Source organism: Lactuca virosa, chromosome 2 (genome assembly GCF_052849685.1).
Source record: "Lactuca virosa cultivar CGN04683 chromosome 2, Lactuca_virosa_CGN04683_v6, whole genome shotgun sequence".
Taxonomy (NCBI): domain Eukaryota; kingdom Viridiplantae; phylum Streptophyta; class Magnoliopsida; order Asterales; family Asteraceae; genus Lactuca; species Lactuca virosa.
In genome coordinates, this window is record NC_136427.1 from 261,726,598 (window position 1) to 261,748,598 (window position 22,001).

A 22,001-nucleotide genomic window follows, 5' to 3' on the forward strand; every position below is an offset into this window, starting at 1 on the left:
CTATTACATCGTCACTAGTCACGACGTGCCCAGATAATCCGTGCCATACGCCTACGATATTCCATACATTCGGCCGCTACATCATCTGTTTTTATGTTCAACTCTTTACCACTACTTAGAGCCTCTAACCACATGCAAACAAAAACCCCGCAATCACTTCCATTTACTTGCTGGGGTACACCTTTGGCAAATTGAATATTCAAATTCATGTGGGTGGACTCTCGTCCAGTATTTGTCCAATAATCTATTAACTTTAAGAAGTCATTGAAATTCTCTTTGAAAGCTAGTAGGTTTTCCAATATTATCTCATTAGATACTTCTGAAATTGAACTATCATAAAGTGTTAAAGTCCATGTCCTCAGGTCCATACCTCCCGTCAACCAATGACAATTGTTAATATTGATAGGAAACAACACCTGTGCAATGATGTGGAAATTAAATCTTAGAAATCTACATTAATATAACAAACTTTATGAATAAGAAAATATACTTACCAAATCAACATTAGCCCAATCTACATACGGAGGCTTAGACCCATTTGCAAAAGGGATCAATGACTTCTTGTCAAAAAAGGCCATAAAATGGATGGGCATAATCGTCCATCTTTCCTCGGGGAGCTTTGTATCTAATAGTAAAAGACTCCACATATCGATATGCTATTTAAAGAGGGAAAAAGTTTAATCAGTCATGGATCCATTTTATTATATTTTTCAATTTAAAGCATGTAAGATTATTTACCGAAGTTTCTAGCCAACCACGTTCTTCAATTGGATCATTATGGCAGAAAATATGCTTCCAGAAATCAATGCCCCAAGGATACCCCACATATTCGCCTCTATATGTAAAAGAAAGTGCTTCTTCATCCCTTTTATCATATAAAGCAAATATTTCTTCAGACTGTAATGCATCTATTTTGAAATGTGGAGGACGGAGTGGTTCTCGTGAAGTCGAAGGGATACTCATATATGAAGATTTGAAATAGGCTCTTGGGCGTTTTTTATGCTTATTGTGATCCATATTTTTTGGTATCTTATACATTGGCCCCTTATCGACAATAGATCTATCCTAAATGACAAAACATAATATTATTGATTGCTCAGACAACGGAAAAAAATAGTAAACAAAATACCTTCTTTTTTTCTACATCCTCAAATATGTCAACTTTGTCATCCTTATTGTTCCCACATTCATCATTTGACCCATCATGTATGCCAACAACCTTTTTATCTACACCCTTAAACATGGCGACCTTTATATATGCCTCCTTCTCATCTTCCTTATTCTGCACGACCTGCATGCCAACATATTAGCATTATAAAAAAACTTATTCGCATATAATGAAGAGTTATCACTACACATACTGTATGAGTAGACTTTGCTTCCTCATCTGCATGCTTCTTCTCATCCCCCTCCATCTTATCAATAAATTCATCACCATCAACAAACTTATCCATCACACATGGCACAATAGCTCTCATAAGAGTAAGTTGTTGTCTAATTTGTGTGAAACCGTTGGACATTTCTTTCTTAATCTGCACCATATCGTTCGCAATCATGTTCTGACAAGTCTGTAGTCCTTGGATTGTAGCCTCGATCTTTGTTAACCTCTCCTCATATGTACCCATAATGGTGGCGGCAAACGGTATTGGTCTAATCTGCTTGTGCATTGATGAGGATGAGGGGACACCAATACGAGCCATCTTCTTTGGTGTCCTTTTGGCCTGTTTATCTTGAACACCATTAGAAAAAGGGGAGCTTTCTATCCACCATATAGTAGAGTGCTCGACATTGTTTGGTGTAAGTCGGGGCCGTAAATGTTTATAAACTTCCTAAAAATTAAGATAACAATTGTTTAGAAGAATAATAATTATGACATTTGGTTAATTAAATATATCGAAAATACCTCATATCCATGTATAAATGACATACAAGACTCCCAACTGATGTCTATCACCCTTTTCCACTGTAGGATCCTTGGGATGACCTTCTTATTTAATTTGGTGAACTCAAGAGCTATTTTGTGAAACATCTCCCATATCCATATCTATCAAGTTATATAATAACAAAGAAAATTTGAAGTTAGTTTATCCGGAAAACAAACAACATTCCATAGGAAATTAGGAACTATACATGAATGTATCCTTTTCTTTCTTACAAATGGATTTTAATAGGGGTGTATGCATGTATGTATGCTTGTATGCTTTATTGTTCTCTTGAAGTCGTTAAAATTGTGTTTTAAGATTTCAAAATATTCGAATAAATAAACATATGCATATATAAATATAAATTGTATTAATAATTTTGTTTTGTATTCTTAGTAGGAATTTTGTTTTAGAGTTTATGATATGTATGAGGAATAGTTGTTGGCATGGAGCTAAGGTGCTAAAGTTAACAAACAGTGTTGGGCATGGAGCGAAGGTACTTAAGGTAACAAACAGTGTTATGTATAGGGCTCATGCATATGCATACTATGAGTATATTAATCATTGGTGTAGGTGATGCCGTCGGGCCTCTAATCATAAATCGTAGGGCCTCCAATCATAAAGGGCCTTAGTTTGGATATTTGATTACTAAAATTTAGAAGAAATAAATATTAATTAAAGAATAGTTGCATGTTAATCTAATTCATGTTTTATTTACAATAAATATTAGGTTCTATAAATATTTAATATCAATTAAAATTTAGAAATCAACATAAAGACATTACACGTCCACTACACTAAAGGTCCAAAGATAACTCAAATTTTAAAATTGAATTTGGGCTTTAGGATCAAATTAAGTATACAACAAGGAAAAAGAATATTAGCATTACATATTTTCGTTTCAGTGCATCACGTTCATGATTTCAATTTTGCGGCAGCGACAAGAGTCAAGACATAATCGTACAGAATATCACTACAACATTTCATGTTCAACTGTTCAAAATTAAATGTCAACTGACAATTGCAATTAAAGTAATTCTAACAATAAACCAATTCAAAATAGCCCAATTGGTAGAGGCTTTGCCTCTTAGTATAGGGGATCATTGGTGCTAACAAGAATTGGAATATTAACACTAACACCTAACCAGTCAAGTTGTCGTTCAAAAAAAACATATATAACTAAACAAATAATACAAGCAAATAAATGTAATATTTAAATTTGATATATATATATATATATATATATATATATATATATATATGTGTGTGTGTGTGTGTGTGTTTGCGCGCGCGCTTTTTTATATTCTAGTTAACAGAAACATCTATCCAAATTCCCTAATTACGTTAAATTTATTACTAATATATGTCATTATTAACACTGATTTTTTTATTAAAAAGAAGATGTATCTACCTAGAAATTTTGAATTGTGTTGTTCTAAACGTAAGGGAAAACAAAAAGAAGAATAATTTATGCATAGTTAAAAATGAGATATCAATTGATTTATTGTGAAACAAGTTCTAGAATGTTATCGTAATGAAGAATCGGTTCAAGTGGAACAAAATGCATTCAAAGATAATACTATAAATTTTGATAATTTTCAATCTAAGGAGAAGAAACATAGCGAAGAAGGAACACTGAATGTGGATGAAGTTAATGAAGTCGTGGAAGATATTCCTAGAAAAAGAGAAGTTGAATTGTGAATGTCGAGACTATGTCTTGTATAGAATATAGATGAAAACATAGTCAACTTAAATGATATCGATTGTCACTAGGATATAGTGAGCCTCTACAATTCTAGATATCCAGACACCCTTATACTAAATAGTTTACTAAATGGTCCTATAAAATATAATAAGCAAGATCGGACAAAGCATGGGCAACTTGGGCTGCGTCGTCAGCCGTCATCAAATATATAGGGCCATAAAATTAAGTTCGTACTTTTTTAATTATTATATATGTGCATCGGTGTTTTCTAATAAACAAAGCGACGTTGCATAACGAAAGGCAGAAACATGATAGCAGCGAGAAACTCAAGCGAGAAAACTGGAAAACAAAGCATATAGATGTTGTGCTACCTTGCTATAAGTCCCATTTACATATTTTAAAGCTCTTTATAAACTTATGGCGAGGCTTTTTAACCATTCTATCTCCATTTCTACTTGCTAATTATCTTTATGCCTAAATGAAAGGTGAAATCACTTGTTTAACTCTTTCCTTTTTAAAGGTTATTCAAGGAGGTAAAATCACTTGTTTAATTCTTTCCTTTTTCAAGGTAAAGAAGATAAAATTATGCTAAAAAGATCAAATTTTTATGCATGTTGAAAGTAGACGAATGTGCCACATCATTCGAAAATGGGATCAAGATGAGTTATCAACAATAATACAGTTGTCATAAATGTTTTTTATTTTCCTTATCTAAATTTGGTTTTTAAGTTGGCCATATGAAAGCTATAGTGGCGGAATATGCTCGATCATGGATAAGATTAGCTCAAGAAGCTGCTGAAGGAGGTTAACTCATCTTGAGAAAATTATTATGAATAGCAACTACTTTGCTCTTGCTACCAATATGGGCAACATATATACTTTGTTTTTTTATCTATTATAGCAATGCACTTACAAAGATAGCATTTTAGGTGATTTAATTTCAGTATTTTTTTTTTTTAGGTTTTTGTTTCTACTAAAATGGAGTTTGTTTAAATATAAACTTTATTGCACTTTTATTTATGATTTCTTTTTACATATATGTTTGGCCTATGGTGCCTTACTAACATAGGGCATCATTTTAGTATCTCGCCCTAGGCTTGGAAAACTAATTGACGAGGATTAATAAGATATGTCATCATGTAAGGAATTTACGAGATGTTTGTTATTAACTTTGTGTTTTGAATTTAATGGTAGATAATTTACTTAATAACATTCTACTAGAAACTTTTTTATAGGGTCTCAAGTTGGTTTTCACATAAGACCTCTGAAAGATATAGAGCCTGTTTGATATTGATAAAAGCCAAACCAAGATTTTTTTTTATAAGGTCTTATATAATTTGATTTTTGCATAACCATAAGTTCTCTCATTACCGAATGTCTACTCAAACAAGGTTAGGTGTCAAGTTTGATCAAATGAATTTATATTGTCAAATAGAAATCATGTGTTCATATAATTAAACTTAGTATGTCAAAAGAATTGGCGATAATATTAGCAACAATTTAACCAACCTAAGATAACATATCATTCCGTTCATGTAAAGTTAATTATCAAAGGTATGTGTCTCCTTTTATAGTATGAATCTAGGTAGACTCACTAGAAGCAACCTTATCAAAAGTGGAATCCAGAATGTATCGATGTTTTGTCCCTTTTGTAATGAGCATGAAGAAACTGAATTTCACTTTCTTTTCAGCTTGCAAAATTGCTCTGGAGGTGCGTGCGGAGTTGCACAAGTGTTGTAATGCCTTTCCCACATTAAGTCCCAATCTGGACAGCTTGTTCAAAGGGCAGAATAAAGCAATCTGCTAAACAACATGCATCATATTCTTTGACATGGTCGTGAGGTATTTTACCTAGGTTTTGGGGAATTGTAGGAACCGGCTTATTATCTTTAAAAACGGTGATTATAAACCACAATGTATTTATTATTAATGATGTTCAACATTTTGCTTTTGAGTGGATTAGATATATAAGGTAAAAAGGTCAATTGGAACCTATACCTTGGCGTGGTACCACTTACCCTGGATAGGTTTTTTAGTTAATATAGCTTCCCATTCCAAAGAAAACATTAATTAACTAAAAAAATTATAAAACCGAAGACATGCATGGCAATTTAGGTGTAGTAAATGTGTCATTACTTGGTATATAATATTGAAGAAGTAAATAAAAGTTATAAGACTTATTTAGTTACCATTTTTCCTTGCTCGATGATCTTCTCTCTACCAACTTGATATAAGGGAGATGAGATGGGAGAAGAAAAAGTGGAAGCGGCTGAATTGAAAGAAGCTATAGAATGATCGGAGCAGGAATCATCACCACCAGAAATCCCAGCAAGCAAATCAACAAAAGCTCCAACAATGAACTCATGATTGTTCTTCCCATTCATTCTCAAATACCACCCCATCAACTCCTCCAAACAATCCCAATCTTTCAAATCAAGGCTCTCCATCATCTCCTCCATCGACTTCTTAAAATCCCCATACGGATCCTCCGATTCCATCACCATTGCCACACTCTCTTTATACGGAAAAACACCACCATCAATATCTACAAGCGTACGTTGCCTACCACTTCCTTGAGTTTCAAGTATCGCACTTGTTGTATCAGGTTTAAAAAACAACCTTTCAGACTTGACCCCACGTACGATTATCTCCACGGAGGAGGACTCGTTGTTGTCAAAGTATGTTTCGGATTCAGTCGACATGCTGGCAGTGGCGGATTCTGATGAGTTACTGAAGTAGTAACCAGGCATTGTCAGCTCGACTTCTGCCTCAGGCAACAACTCCTTAGGATCTATAAACACCAAATCATGATCATCTGTGGTGGTGGCTCGGAAAGAGAGTGTTTTTGGGTGCTTGCAGGAAGGCCATAGCCGTATTTCTTTATGCTTGTTGAGTAATGGAGAAGGCGTGAGATTCATGTTCTTCCTCATTTAATCAAGTGGAGTGTTTGAGATACTTATGTGGATACTCCTTAGACATATGCATCTCCCTCCATAGTTCGGTTTGGTATTTATAGGGATCACACATGCAGGGGGAGAGAGGTGAAATGGAAAGGGGATGAGAGGGATTCTCTTATATATATGTAACTAGATGAATGTCATGTCATCGGGTTGTGCACGTAATCAAAAGACTGATAAATATTTGTCGTTAAAAATGTTTATTTCATTGTTATTATTTAACGAAATAATTTTTATACTGATTGTAATTTTTTGAATTATAAGATAAATAAATATATATTAGAACCACGTTATTCCAATGGTCGACTAAAGTTAAATATAAATGAAAAAATTGCAAAAATAGTCCCTGTGGTATGCATTTTTTTTGGGTTTTAGTCCAAACCCCGACTTTTTTGGTTTCGTGGTCCTTTTGGACTGGTTTGTTTGTGAAAATAGTCCCTGTAGTTAACTCCCGTTAAAAACAATCCGTTAACCCCCTCATGTGCCTTCCACGTGAGGGTATTTCCGTATTTTTACATATAGGGACCATTTTTGCATAAGAAAGTCAACGCTTTATCCCTCATTTACATTCCCAAACACTCGTCAACTCCCCACCTCCCTCTTCTTCCTTCTGCCCCATTAAACCTGCAAAAAAAAAACCTCATTCCTAATTCAAAAACCTAATCGAAGCAACAGAGACAAGGATATACGTTAAAGTCGAAATTCATAGTTGTTTTTGAAATCGCTAAGCCATGGGTCCGATAAATGAATGTTCCCCTGTGATGAATAAAATTAACATCACAAATGTTGAAACAAAGCAGACCGTCACTATTACTCCTCCCTAATCTGCAAATCACTATCTGCTTAGCTTTCTACGATGTTTCTTTAGCCAACCATTTACGAATGCTTTTTACCTATGTACCCAATCACCCAGATGCGCGTTCCACCCATCTCCCTTTTCTTTGTATCTTCTCTTCAAAACTGATTTTGCAGGTCATGAGATGATGGTGACAATGGCGATGGGCTGTGATGACGAAGATGTGTGGGTGGTGAGATCTGAGAAGATGATAACATAAACAAACGAGAATAGGGGAAGAAGATTGTGACATGTTGAATATCCCATTTGAGTAACATGTTGAATTCGGTGATGGGGGAGGTTGTGTACAGAAGTACTCCTGATCGGTGTAAATGCAAAGGAAAAACCTCATTAATCGGCATAAGGTACAATAAGCTTTTCTCGATTTTCCTAATACAAATCTTTCAAATTACTTGTTGTTATTGGAACTGATCTTAAGAACCCCAAATAAAGATATATTTAGATGTTCGATTTCAAATTTTGTGGTCTAAATTTCAAATCTTGAATCAGGGATAGGAGACATTGGATCGAGAAAACACCTGATTATTCATGTTCTTCGATGAACTGAATGCATTATTCACAGAAAGATTAAATAAAAGACCACAAAAGCCTTTCGATCAGCAAGGATTCTTTGATTTTTTCCTGAATATGTATTGCATTCTCACTGTAATATGTATTACAGAAGAAGATTTGGAGATTGAATTGAAACACAAAATAGCTTTTCAAGCTTATATTTGATGTGATGATGAAGACCCGCAGTGCCTACAAATTTTCAAGTTTCTAAATTCCCACCAAGTGTTCGATGAAATGAATGAGGATAAATTGGGTTCTTGGTATGGAATTGGCCTAAGTTAACAATGAATTCACATATGGGTGTGAATTCAATATACTATAAATAAGGATTATCAATGGAGCAACTAACGCAATTGCGATCATGGATACCTGGTAGTGGGAGTGTAAGAGGTGGAAATGGATTTGAATAATGAAGCAAAGCATTGCCTTCTAAAGCCACGAAATGAACGATTAAACACATAAGTCTTTAGTTGCATCAAATTAGACAACAATGATAATTTTGCATCATTTACGAAAAGCATAACAAAGAAATTACAAACCGATGATATTTAGGAACTACAGGTGGAATCAGTAATGTGATAACAGTGATCTATACCCAATCTCCTCCATTATCGAATTCAGCATGTTAGGTATACATTTTTGTTTTCTTTGCAAAAATGGTCCCCAAATGCGAAAAGACGGATTTGCCCTCACGTGGGGGGCACATGAGGGGGTTAACAGAAGCAATCTAACGGATGTTAAGTCAGGGGACCTTTTCCACATACAAACATGCTCAAAAAGACCACGAAACCAAAAAAAATCGGGGTTTGGACTAAACCCAGAAAAAATGCATACCACAGGGACCATTTTTGCAGTTTTGTCAATATAAATTTTGAATTATTATTAATGATTAATTAATTTTAAATGACTTATTTGGTCATTTATTAACTTTGACCACGATGATTATTTTAAATATCAATAAATATTTTTAAGGTAACGTAATGTAAATTATAATTTTATGTTATTTTTAACCGTTATGGTTTTTAATAAACTTATAACCTAATTCTTTGGAAATTTTCATAATATTATTATAAAATTATATATTTGGATATCTATTTCGATTTAGATCTTACATTTAACATCATATTTGAATTCTTTAGATATATTTTGTAGCATTATAATGTTTATATTATATAACATATTTGAACTATGTATATTAGGTTAAAAGTTGAATAACAAGCATTAAATATAATTAATAAAGAAATTAACCAGTCTTATCAATGAAATTAACATCATATTCATATTAACTAATTAAATACTATCAATTAATAAACATGTTGAGATGTGGTATGTAAACTTATTATTAAAACAATAGACACAAATAAGAATACCAATAATCAAACTACTTTCGGACCCACTTTGTCTTGAAAAACCATTCCTGCTATTTTGTCCTAATAAACAAACGAAACAAATTTGTTTTAATAAAATTGTGTTAAACACATACCTTAGTTTCATTTCTTTCTTTGTTTTTGCTTATCCATTATATGTTTGTACAATCTTAAAACAAAAGTTTTTAATGGAAACGAACCTAGAAAGCATGGAGGCGTTGAGGGAGGGCACAGGGCCCAATTTTTTTTATTATATATTTTTATTTAAAACTAACAACATATAATAATATTTAATTCCTCAGAAAACTGCCCCTCCTAGAAAGAATCTGTCCCGTTTACAAATTTCTGCTTTATAAATTCTGTTTCTGAAGGGTGTACAAATTCCAGTGGTTTAAAGGAACGGCAATTTCTTTTTTATTATTCTTTCTGTCGAGATCTAAAAGAAAAAAGACACCGGATATTTATTTTTTTCTTTCCCCTGTTTCTGTAATAAAGTGTAGAACAGAATGGCAGTTTTTAAATTATTCTGCTGCTGTTTCTGACCATGGTCCACCTGTGTGCGGCTTTATAAATATTCATCTTTTTCTGTTTTTGAAGGAAACGCTTCTATTACTCCTATGTTTCTGTTTTTTCACGAAAAACATGTTTTTTGAGAAGGAAAACAAGAAAATAACTTAAAAGAAGAAAACCTGCAAAAGGAAAAAATAATAATAAAAGGCTTTCTCACATGTGTTTCTAAGCAAAAAAGGAAAAAGGAAGTAAAAAAAAAAAAAAAAAACAAAACAAAACAAAACTTTCAAATTTCTTTATGTTCAATATTAACACTTTGACCTTGAAATATCAAAAACCACTACATAAAAGCGGTTGACTAAACAAACCGAGAAGAATACCTGTTAATTTGTATTAAATTTAAGTAGCGTATATGAACCATATTTGATATTTGAACATATAACGAGATATTCACTCATCTGTTTCGTTATTTCATAGTAATTTATTCAATATATTCAATACTTTCATAATTAAACAAAAAAATTATGTATCAGGTCAACTTTCTTCAACTTTTGTTTTCCCATCACTTTAATTGGTAATACATTTACAACAGTTGAGAATTCAATGTAAACACTATTAATGTCAGCATTGACTTCTAGCATAGCTTCTTTTGAACAAATATGAAAATGAAATGAAAATATTTCAATATTATGTTAATGAAAATATTATAATAAATATTATAATTTAATTTTGCACTTTACAATAACCTAACACTGTTCCAACACCAAAGTAAAATTTGGATGGTGATCAACGAGCTTTTCATTTTCTCTGTAATTCATAACAATAACAATAGACCAAAGTGTCAATACAGTTTTGCAGCAACAATACACATTTTTGGGATCAAACTCTACGTTTCTTGTATAACACTAACACTAAAGTTGTGTTTGGCATGCCACAGCTAACCGATGAGTTAGCTTATTTTTCAAGATTTTTTAAATTGTCATGTTTGGCAAACCAAAAAGTAGCTGATAAACTAGCTTTTTTTAGGAGCTTTTTAAAAAAATTCCGAATATATCCTTAATTAATTAATTATAAAAAACATATTTTTCTAAATGTCATTTATGTCATTTTATATCTTCCAACTAGCTTATCAGTTAGTTTTTACAAAACGTTATTTTTTGTGAGGTAGCTTATAAGCTAATAGCTAGCTTTTCAGCTAACAGTTCAACTATTAGCTAGCTTTTCAGCTAACAGCTAGCTATTCAGCTTATCTGTCAAACATAGCCTAACAGGCTAACACTAACCAAATCCCATAGAAATGAGCTAATAGGGAGATGAGAAGTAGGCAACTCCTGCCAAAGCTACCGAAGGTAAGGAGACAGCTTCCAACGATTACCTCCAACATAAAGAAATACGATAAAAAATAAATAAATAATGTCATGTTCAACCGTCTACACCTTAGAATATCTTTAAAATCATCTAAAATTTGAAGACGTTAGCCCAAGATAGAGAATAAATAGTAGTATGAGGCTAGAGGGAAAAAGAAAGGTGCAATAAAGCTTTACAAACAGAGAGATAGTATATTAGGCAAAATCACTCAACAAAAACTAGCAAGCTAACAGTATCAATGATAAGTAAAACAGTGCAACAGAGTGATACATGCACAAAAAATTAGGCTATGTCTACACTTGCTCCTATTTGAGGTCATGTCCTCGGTATCGGCTAACACCTTCAAGTCTAACTTCACGATATCTTTTCATTTCCTTCTTGGTCGTTCTCTCATCCTCATGCCATCAACATTGATAGACTCTAACATTCTAACTGGGGTTATTGGTAATCTTCTACATTCATGTCCAAACCACCGCAATCTTTGATCTCACAGTTTCTCTATGGACTATGATCAACATCACTCCCAACAACTTCCTAGTTGTCGTGTTCGATGTCCTATCCAACAGTGTAATACCATGTATCCATCGCAACATCCTCATTTCCACGACCTCTGTCTTCCTCTAGTGTTCCTTCTTAATCGGCCAACACTCGGATCCATAGAATAAAGCAAGCCTTACATCCACCCTATAGAATTTACCCTTTATCTTTAGTGGGACTTTCTTATCACACAAAACTCTTGTGGATCCCTTCATTTTTACCAACCCACATTTATGTGGTGGGTAATATCATCGTCGATACCCCTTTCATTATGAATCATAGATTATAAGTACTTGAAACTCTCCCTAGATGTAATACATGTTCACCTATGTTCAGTGGTGAATCTAGAACAAAAAACTACATGGTTCCTAATGTAAATGAAATTGAAAAATATGAAAGAGTAAAAAGTTATGGTGGAGGTGGTGGTGGTGGTGTCGGGTCGGGTCGGGTTGTATGCCTTTAAATATTTAAACATCGCTTCAATAATTCTAATAAATTTCGTACAAGTGAACCATATGAGGTCTTATATCTTGAAACATATTCATATTTTGTCGTTATTGGTATTTTTTAAAACATTTTTTTCAATATACGACACTAAACTATCAATCAAAAATTGATCACTCATTTTTTTACGTATACAAGAAATCTAAGATTTTAAACCTGTGGATTGATTATGGTCGATGGAGGGGATGAACGACAATAAAGGACGACTGTGCAATGACCAGACGGTGATTGGCGAATGGAAGTTGGCAGGCGCAAAAGTTTAAGGCTTGAGGCCGCAGGGAATGGGAGTCATTGAATCGTTGAATGTCGTTTACAATTCTTTTTTTCTTTTTTTAATTTTAGATGGATTGAGCTATATTTACACATTGGGCTTGTTCTAAATGGTTATTAGGTATAAAAAAAAATATAGGTTCATTGATATTCCTTTCTTAAAAAAATTATTAGGTAGTTCATTTAAAAATATTAAGGTACTTCCTATATATATATATATATATATATATATATATATATATATATATATATATATATATATATATATATAGGGTTAGGTTATTTTGTTTTTACTAACTATTGTGTGCCAGAATGCACAGATCTGGACCAACGGATGAAATAATCAATGGACATGATTTAAGAGTGTATGATATTACAATGGGATAGCATGTACCATATAATCACCAAAATTTTAGCAAAAGGGTATTTTGGACAATTAACTACAATTATATAAGGAAATTTTCGGATTTTTAGGGATAATTAATTCTCATAATTTTAAAATTTTGAATTTTTTTAATTAATTTAATTTTAATTCTAACGTAATTTGTAAACATAACCGATTTTATTCTGTCAGAATATTTTTTTTGTTAGAATGATGCTCTTTCAGAATTTTATTCTATTAGAATATTATTGAAAAATAACAAAATTCTTAAATCCGAGGTTGAAAAATAACAACATTCTAATATATTCTTATACATCCGAACTTAAATAAAAATTCATACATATTCTTACAGACTAAAAGTCTTATACATTTTAATATAATTATACATATTCTAAAAGAATATCAACACAAAAGAATAAAATTCTTAAAAAATAACAACATTATTAAAATTAGAGTATGATCAAACTTTATTCATTATTTAACATTATTAAAATAACAACATTATTAGGTCTTCAACTCATGCTTCCAGCCATTCCTATCACAAATACAACAAAAACTAATAATGGTTAAAAACATGTTACAAATACAACTATCACTTTATATATTTTGGTAGAATACATAGAATGTGAGAGAATACATAGAATATATTCTGACAGATCTAAGTTGTGAGAAGAATGAAATTTGAAACCCTAGATTTACCTGCACTCGTTGGCCAAAATCTCAGCATTCTATTGTATATTATTCTACCAGAATAATACATTCTTTGTTGAATATTCTAACAGAATAATTCTTTGTTGAAGCTGTAATCAAGATACTGAAAAAAAAACAATTATGTGTCATATCATAGAGTTTAATCCTTAATAAAAAAATTCACAAATAACACTGAAAACCATGCAAAATAAAATATTCTTAAAGAATCATTAAACTAAAAGCACAATTACAATGCAAAATTCTAACAGAATGTGTATATGATATAGAATGTATATATATTCTTGAAACCAACAAACACCTTCTGGCTCCTAAATTGTACGAACAAACACTTTCAGTTGTATGTTATAGAATATTAAGATTATTGAATACTAGAGTGCAATAATATACATATACAATGAAAACAACCAAATCTAAAGAAAATAGATGTAGAGCGATTGTTTTTGTTACCTTTGACTATGGAGACACTTCACTCCTGTTACATTTACACAATATATAAAGTATTCAAGTTTTAAAAATCCAAGAAATGAGCTAAAAGCCAAATTTCATATAAATTACCATACTAGTATGCCATGAAGATTGCCCTCTGTTCCACAATTTGTAATGTAACCCCAATATTCGTTCTTTTCCAACTCCCATAAACGAGCAAACCAGTCTAATACACCAACTCAAACTGCCTGGAATGGACACCATAATTGTTCATACGAATAAATTATGTTTGATGATTGTTACCTTTAGAAAAGAAGTCATCAATCGGAGATGATCCTTTGAGATAAGGCGTACACGTGAATTCCGAGGGCTTGAATCGTCGTAATTAGGGCATTTGGAGATGAATCTGGTCGTTGCAAGAAGAGCATTGAGTTGGAACCGTGAAATCCGAGGAGAGCCGGAGAGGAACGACTCCGGTGCAGGGCATCGTTTGCAAATCCATGTAATTTTGGTAGAATATTGATTAGGATTATGTGAGATCAAGTATCGATCGTCAGGAGGGAAGAAAAGGGGTGTGTGCGTTTCTCTTCTCCATCTCGTGTGTGCGCATCAAAAAAAAAAGCGATCGACTCCTTCTATCTGTGGTGTGCGTCGACTGGAAGAAGAAAGAAGAAATTGAGGTCTTGATCGGTTGTGTTGTGGGGTGTCGGTCATTCATCTTGGTAATTCCTTGAATATAAGACATGATGCAAGAGAGAGACTAGGTCAAAAATATTGATTTTATTTCCTTAATTGCAGGATTTCAATTAAATGATTCCTTAATTAAAAAGTACAAAATGTCCAGAATACCCTTAAATGATTTATTTAATTGTTTATTATTTCTTGAATTCTCATTGGTGCATTTAGGCACACAATACTTGCTAAAAACATTTGAACCTAGCTCTCTCTCTCTCTCTCTTATATATATATATATATATATATATATATATATATATATATATATATATATATATATATATACACCTCTATTATAATTTTTTTTTAAAAGGTAGGTCCTAGGACCTACCTTCCCTTAACCTAGATACGCCCCTGCCTATGTTCACTTCTATTCCTTCATTATTTCTTTCACCTTATGCCTTTTTTCTTCCAACAACGTCTTCCGCGAAGTTAGCCTAGCATTCAACTCAAAACAAGACTCTGCCACCAAAACAATATCATTGAAAAAAAAAGATACACCATGGTACCCACCCAGAATCACACGAGAAATGTCATCCATAATCGAAGTGAATACGTAAGGGCTAAGGATGATCCCTGATAGAGCCCAATTTCCACTGGAAAGCCTCTGTGTCACCAACTATAGTCCGCACAAACAGGTCGTAGAGCAGCAATACATGTTGTGGATATCCCTAACATATCTCTCAAGGATTCTTCGAGCTTCCATGGCCCTCCAGATTGACTCTCCTGGTATACTATAATATGCATTTTCAAGGTCAACAAACATCATGTGAAGATCCTTATTTCTTTCACTGAATTTCTCCATAAGACGTCTTAAGAGGTGGATAGCCTCAGTTGTGGACCTCCCGGGTATAAAGCCAAATTAGTTTTGTGATATTGTTGTTACCCCTCTCAGCCTAGCCTCTAGGACTATTTCTCATAGTTTCATGGTATGAGTCAGTAGATTAATACCTCTATAGTTACCGCAACTTTGGGTATCTACTTTGTTCTTGTAAATTGGGATGATAATATTAGATCTTAACTCTTCGGGCATTTCATCCGACTCTGAGATAATGTTGAAGAGGTTCGCCAGCCACTGCACTTTTTTTCTAATATTATCGTAAGTAGAAAATGTTTGACTGGATTGTATGCATGTTAGAGGTGTTCCCTTTAATCTAAACTTTTGCCTTCTAGAAATATTTTTGTCTTTTAGATTGTGAGGATGTTGGTTGTTTCAGAAATAGATCATTGTATATTTACATATGCATATATACAACATATTCAATATATATATATATATATATATATATATATATATATATATATATATATATATATATATATATAGGGTGAGGTTCAATAGAGAACCATAATTAACCAATGAACCAATCTTTTTTTCAACTTTTAGAACTTATTTTTTATCAAAAAAAAAACTAAAAATACAGAAATTCATAACTTTTTATCCTTTTTCCAATGATATCAAATTTGATAAAAAAAATTATTTTTTTTCGTCAAATTCACAATGTGAATTTTTGAAGATTCACAATGTGAATCTAAATTCACACGGTGAATCCGAAAAATATATTTAACAATCACAATGTTAAGTTATGAATTTAGATATTTTTAGTTTTTTTTTTTCGATAAAGAATAAGCTCTAGAACTTAAAAAAAAAATTGGTTCCTTGGAGAACCAATAATTGTGGTTCTCTATTGAACTTTTATATATATATATATATATATATATATATATATATATATATATATATATATATATATATATATATATAAACCATATAGATATACACACATGCATATGCATATATATGTACATATGCAATTGCATCTACATATAATTAATGGAAATTTTAACTATTATTACTTTTGACATGACAAATGCAAATGTTGATAATATATATATATATATATATATATATATATATATATATATATATATATATATATATATATATGCAAATATGCATGTATATATGTGTATACATATATGTATTTGTGCATATGTAATTGTATGTACAAAAATACAAATATATGGATATTTATGTGTCATGTGAATGCCTATTCATATGTCATCTATGCATATATTTATATTTATCTATATAATACGTGCATATAAGCATACACAAATGCATGCATATGGAAATATATACTTTTTATGTACTTGGAAAATATAAACAAATTTCCATTATATATAAAATATATTTAAAAGATCCATATTTGCAAAAAATAATCGATATGCATAAATATTTGAATATTCATATGTATGATACTATGTGCATAATAGAATTAATACGCATATGCATAAATCATTGTTTTGTGTTGTTTCAGTTATCATAAAATCTGTAAATTATAAATCTAACATAATTATTTTAAATTAAAGCATTAATTAACATTAATAATTAACAATAACCAATATAAGAACTATGTCACATGTTAAGAGAGGAAAACCCATTTATTTATTGGGTCAAAATAAAAATAAAAATCATAAATGACAATAAAGCCCACTCGGTGGCCCAATTCTTTTTAATATGGGAACTTCATGTATCTTCGCATTAGCTCTATTGTATGTTCAAAAGTTAAAAAAAATATCACTAAAGCTGAACAAAAGCCCGTCAATATGACTTCGAATATAGGTAATAACATTATTAAATCTTTACTTGCCAATTAATAGCTCTAAAATTATGTGTTTTTTTTTTTTTTTTTGTTTCAGGAAAGGGCAAAAGTGATCGAATTGTGAAGGTTAAAATAAGAAGAGAATAACAAACATTCCACAAGAAGTTAATATCAAATGACAGCCCTAAAGGTTAATTCTATATATATTTTATCTTCATTATAATTTCATAAACTAATATATTATTACTTCAATTGTATAATGTTGGTGATTTTATATCACTAATATTATTTAAGTGTAATAAGGTTAATTTGTTGATCAATGTCACTTTGACAATTATTGAACAAATTAGTATGGTACGGAGTGCACATTTGTTTAGTTTTGTCATTGTTTAAAGTATACTGCTATTTATGGGCAAAACCCCTGAACGAACAGGGATCCAGGGGCAGCGCCCCTGGGAGCGGGGTCCAAGGGGCAGAGTGGCTGGGAAATTTTTTATATATGTTATGTTATTATATTAAAAATGCATTAGAAATCCGGATTTTCGATAATTGCACCCGATTCTGTGATCCATATTTTAGACCCGGATTTAAGTTGGTTTATGACCGTTTTTTGGACAGGCACTTTTAGGACATAAAACTGTCATTTGGCAGTTTTAAGACAGAAAGTTTTTCTTGTTATATGATCATTTCGAAATCAGTTTTGGTACTTTTCTTCTTCATAACATCTTGAACATTCTCTCTTCTGTTTTCTCTCATTTTCTGAGTCTTATCCGATTAAAAATTTGAAGTACCACCCAAATATTTTAATTTGAAAGTGTGTTATACACGATTCTCAGAATTTCCAAGTGTTTTTACCCCTATTTTCTAACATGTAATTTAGTATATTGTATAACGAATGGATATGAACATATGAGCTCTTGACATCAAATGTGGAATAAATCTTATTTACTAGAACTATCCCTTCGAAATAGTTATCAATTCTTGATTAGGTTACGTGTGATGTGGATGATGGGTTTGGATGAAACAAGTAACGATTCAAGTAAGAAAGGGTCGAAAGTAACATCATGAAGTTTTTTCAATTTGATTAAAAATCTTAATATGAAAAAAAACTCATTTAAAAATCTACAGTTGGTTGAAACCCGATGGGCCCACCAAATCAGAGAAAAAACTAATACCAAGACTTTGTTAATCAACAAAGGACGTGTTCGGCACGGAGCTTTTAGAAGCGTTTGGGAGCTTCTAGCTTTTAGCTTTTGACAAAACGCTCTAGTTTAAACAAAAAGCTTCGTTTGGCAGTACGAGCGTTTAACTTTTAGTTTAAACAAAACGCTTCAAATCTAAAAGCTACTTCATGTAGTGTTTAACAAAATGCTACTGAGCTTTTGAAATCAATTTCCATAATTACCCTTAAAAATATATGTATATATTTATTTATTTTTAAGCAATTGTCTTTTTATGTAATTTTATATATTTCAAAAGCTACCAGCTAACCGCTTTCAGCTAACAGCTACTTTTGCCAAACACGCCCAAACTCTATGAAAAAAGATAACGTCGGAAAAGTTCCTCCATTTGCTTCCTTTTTCAATTTTCACGATTTTTGTTTTTGCTTAAAAAACTTTCAAAAAGTTTCTGTTGTGATGCTCTTAAATGACCAAAAGTCTTCCTAAGGACTGGAATAACAGCATTAAAAAGTGAGCTAAAATTATTGGTGACCCAAATTGGTATATTGTAATTTCATAGATACATAGATGAAGGTTTAAGTAAAACAAGAAATACATTATATTAATTTTTTTCAAAAGAAAAATGATATTATGGTTGCCTTAAGAACTTATCCAATAAATTTTATTAAATTTTGATAACCCTGAATTAATGGTTTTACCTGCTTGGGATTAGCATCAAAGATTCACGATAGTATAGTGAACTTGGAGGTTAGTCTTAAAACTCATGTTAAATTTGTGTACATAAATATCAAAGTAGTAATTGGGACCTCTCACAAAAAATTTCAGATATTCAAGATTAGAATTCATGAAGTCACAAGTTCACAAGCAGCCAAATTTCCTAGTCACCATCATCATATCCATAATAAATATAACTAGTGGCCAAGAAAAGAGAGAGAGAAGCTACTGATTATAATATATTCACAGAGTGAGGAACTTTTGAAATGAGAGGAGGATAAGGTAAAGAAATAACTTGTAATGGCAATAAGAGCTTACATTACTACATTGGCTTCATCAATTCAAGCTGCTGAAAACAGTCGAGAAAAAGTCAAAGGTTCAAGATTCAGAAGGACAACAAGGGTTACAGACAGTAATGGACTAGGAGAAGGAAGAAGAGCAATCCTGCTTGCAACTTTAGCTGCTGTTAATGACTCAAAGACTGAACTTCTTCAAAGTATGTCTCCTTATAAAACACGTATGTTTAAATAAGTTACCAAAATTAACAATAATTATGATGCCTTTTACTCAGAGTACTTGAAGAAATCAGAGGAAAACAAAACCAAGAATGATAAGGAGGTAAAAAAAAATGATGTTGGTTTTTCGACTCGTTTAAGAAATCTCAGGTGGCTATTTGTGATGTTTTTTTTATTGTTTCTATTGCAGAGACTAGACAGCTATTACAAGCGCAATTACAAGGACTACTTTGCTTTTGAAGAAGGCACATTGAGACAGAAGAAAGAACTTACTGAAACAGAAAAGGGTATTCTTGATTGGCTTGATGCTAACAAATAAAATGTATCCTCTTCCAATTAATGTAAAAGATGTTAGGCTAGTTTTTCAAGAATTCCTTGTATTTGATCAAAAACTATATTTGCAACAATCTCAGGGGAGAATTTGTTGATCATATCTTGTCTGGCTTTCTCACCTTTACTCTTGGCTTCTTCTGGATTGCTCATTACATGCCTCATTAAAAACTGTAGGTTATCAACAGAAGGCTCTGCCCATAAATGGCCTTTAAATGGCCCATTAGTAACTTCACTCATTCTATCAATAGAGAGTGGGTAGCTGTTGACTTTGGTCAAATACTCTGTTGGTCCTGACCAGTTTGTGGCAATCACTGGTAGAGACATAGCCATGGCTTCAACAATTGGCCTTCCCCACCCTTCACCTCTAGATGCCAAGATAAAAGCATTGGCTGCTTTATAAAGTCTTGGAAACTCAACTTGGGCTATGTGAGAATCAATCACATAAACTGGAGCCCAACCGTTTATGGGTTTTTCCAACTTGGAATCGTGTATGAATTCTAGAATCTTGTTCCCGAAATTTTTATCAGAATGGTAAGGGTTTGTTAACAGGTATAAGTTAACCCCATCAGAAGAATCGAATTCTTTAAGGTAAGATTGTAGTAAAACATCCCAACCTTTTCTGTACTCCCATTTGAACACACTCAAGAACACAAATGGATTTCTAGAATTCAATCGTTCTGAACTTGAACCGAGTACCAAATTCCCTAAAGCTGAAAGATCCAATGGGGTGTATTTGATTGGATCAAAGAATTCCGTATCTATGGCCTGTACAATTTTCACGACTTTTGATGGATCAACGCCACTATTTACAAACGAAGACACGTGAAATTCAGTAGGAACCCACACCATATCCATGGAATTGCATCGCTTTACATGCTCGGGGTTCACCCTATCTGTTTCAAACATTGTTCGGCCAATAGTAAACCTGCTGTTTGGTGGTGGACAAGGTGTTGTTTGAAACAATGGCGGACTCCAAGCACCAGGCTCACTGTGACAAATTGCAATCGACTCCTCTGGTCTACATTGAGTTTGGTAGAGCTCAGAAGCTAACCTTTGCATCTCTACAGGCAAACCCTCCCAAAATTGAAAATTATCGCTATCCCCGTGTGGAGCGATACTCAATCTGAAGTTACTGGTTTTGCTATACTGATTGAGCGCTAATATATAAGACCAAGCTTCAGAACAATAGCCGCCACCAGAAAAGAATGGAGCCATCCATAGCAAACAGTGATTAGAAAGCAGATTAGGGCTTGTTGACGTAGATTTACTAGGGTTTAAAATTGTGCGATTGAACCCAAGAATTCTCAAAATATGCGAAAGAAGCGGCGAGACAGTTGGATTTAGGTATTGAGTTTTTACATAATTTGTTTCGGGGATGATGAATGAGACTGAAATTGCAATGACGATGACTAAAATTGAGAAGAAACAGGAGGATTTCATTATTGAAATCCGGGGATTGCAATTTTGTGAATTATTGGAATTCATGACTAGTGATGAAACTCAGATTCTGGACACAAATCAGACTGCATCTGCATATAAATGTTTGTATCCGTGTCTGTGCAGAAAGAGAGAGAGTGTCATTGTGTTGCAATTTGGAAGATGCAGTTGCGTGAATTCTCTTTTAGAACCTGTGTGTGAATGAAACGAACGACAGAGATATAAAACAGACTATTTGACTATAAAAAATATCTAAAAAGGTATATTTAATTTTCAAATCAATAATATCGCATTCCACTTCATTTTTCGTATCCAAAACTCAAAAGAATAACTCATTGGTAAAATTTGTTATAAATGGCGTTAACTTGAAGTTGTATGGCCTATGTCTCTAGAGTTGGATGACAAATTTGAAA

The 22,001-nt window shown here is 32.4% G+C and overlaps 3 protein-coding genes across 3 annotated transcripts; 1 reads left to right on the top strand and 2 right to left on the bottom strand.

Annotated features, from left to right (window-relative positions):
* Positions 1-681: 681 nt before the first annotated feature.
* LOC145158454 (uncharacterized) lies at positions 682-6,637 on the bottom strand. The gene is made up of 4 exons (XM_079077349.1): positions 5,817-6,637; positions 1,362-1,829; positions 1,130-1,291; positions 682-1,065 (listed from the first exon to the last, which is right to left on the bottom strand). The coding sequence occupies exons 1-4, from the start codon at positions 6,555-6,557 to the stop codon at positions 682-684; spliced, it is 1,755 nt and encodes a 584-aa protein (XP_078933475.1). The 5' UTR covers positions 6,558-6,637.
* A 12,898-nt stretch (positions 6,638-19,535) lies between these two features.
* Positions 19,536-20,249, top strand: LOC145160940 (photosystem I reaction center subunit N). Its single transcript, XM_079080324.1, has 3 exons — positions 19,536-19,799; positions 19,875-19,921; positions 20,009-20,249. Exons 1-3 carry the CDS (start codon positions 19,604-19,606, stop codon positions 20,135-20,137), a joined length of 372 nt encoding a protein of 123 aa, XP_078936450.1. The 5' UTR covers positions 19,536-19,603; the 3' UTR covers positions 20,138-20,249.
* Positions 20,170-21,765, bottom strand: LOC145160939 (UDP-Glycosyltransferase superfamily protein). Its single transcript, XM_079080323.1, has one exon. The coding sequence runs from the start codon at positions 21,634-21,636 to the stop codon at positions 20,170-20,172; it is 1,467 nt and encodes a 488-aa protein (XP_078936449.1). The 5' UTR covers positions 21,637-21,765.
* Positions 21,766-22,001: the final 236 nt, after the last annotated feature.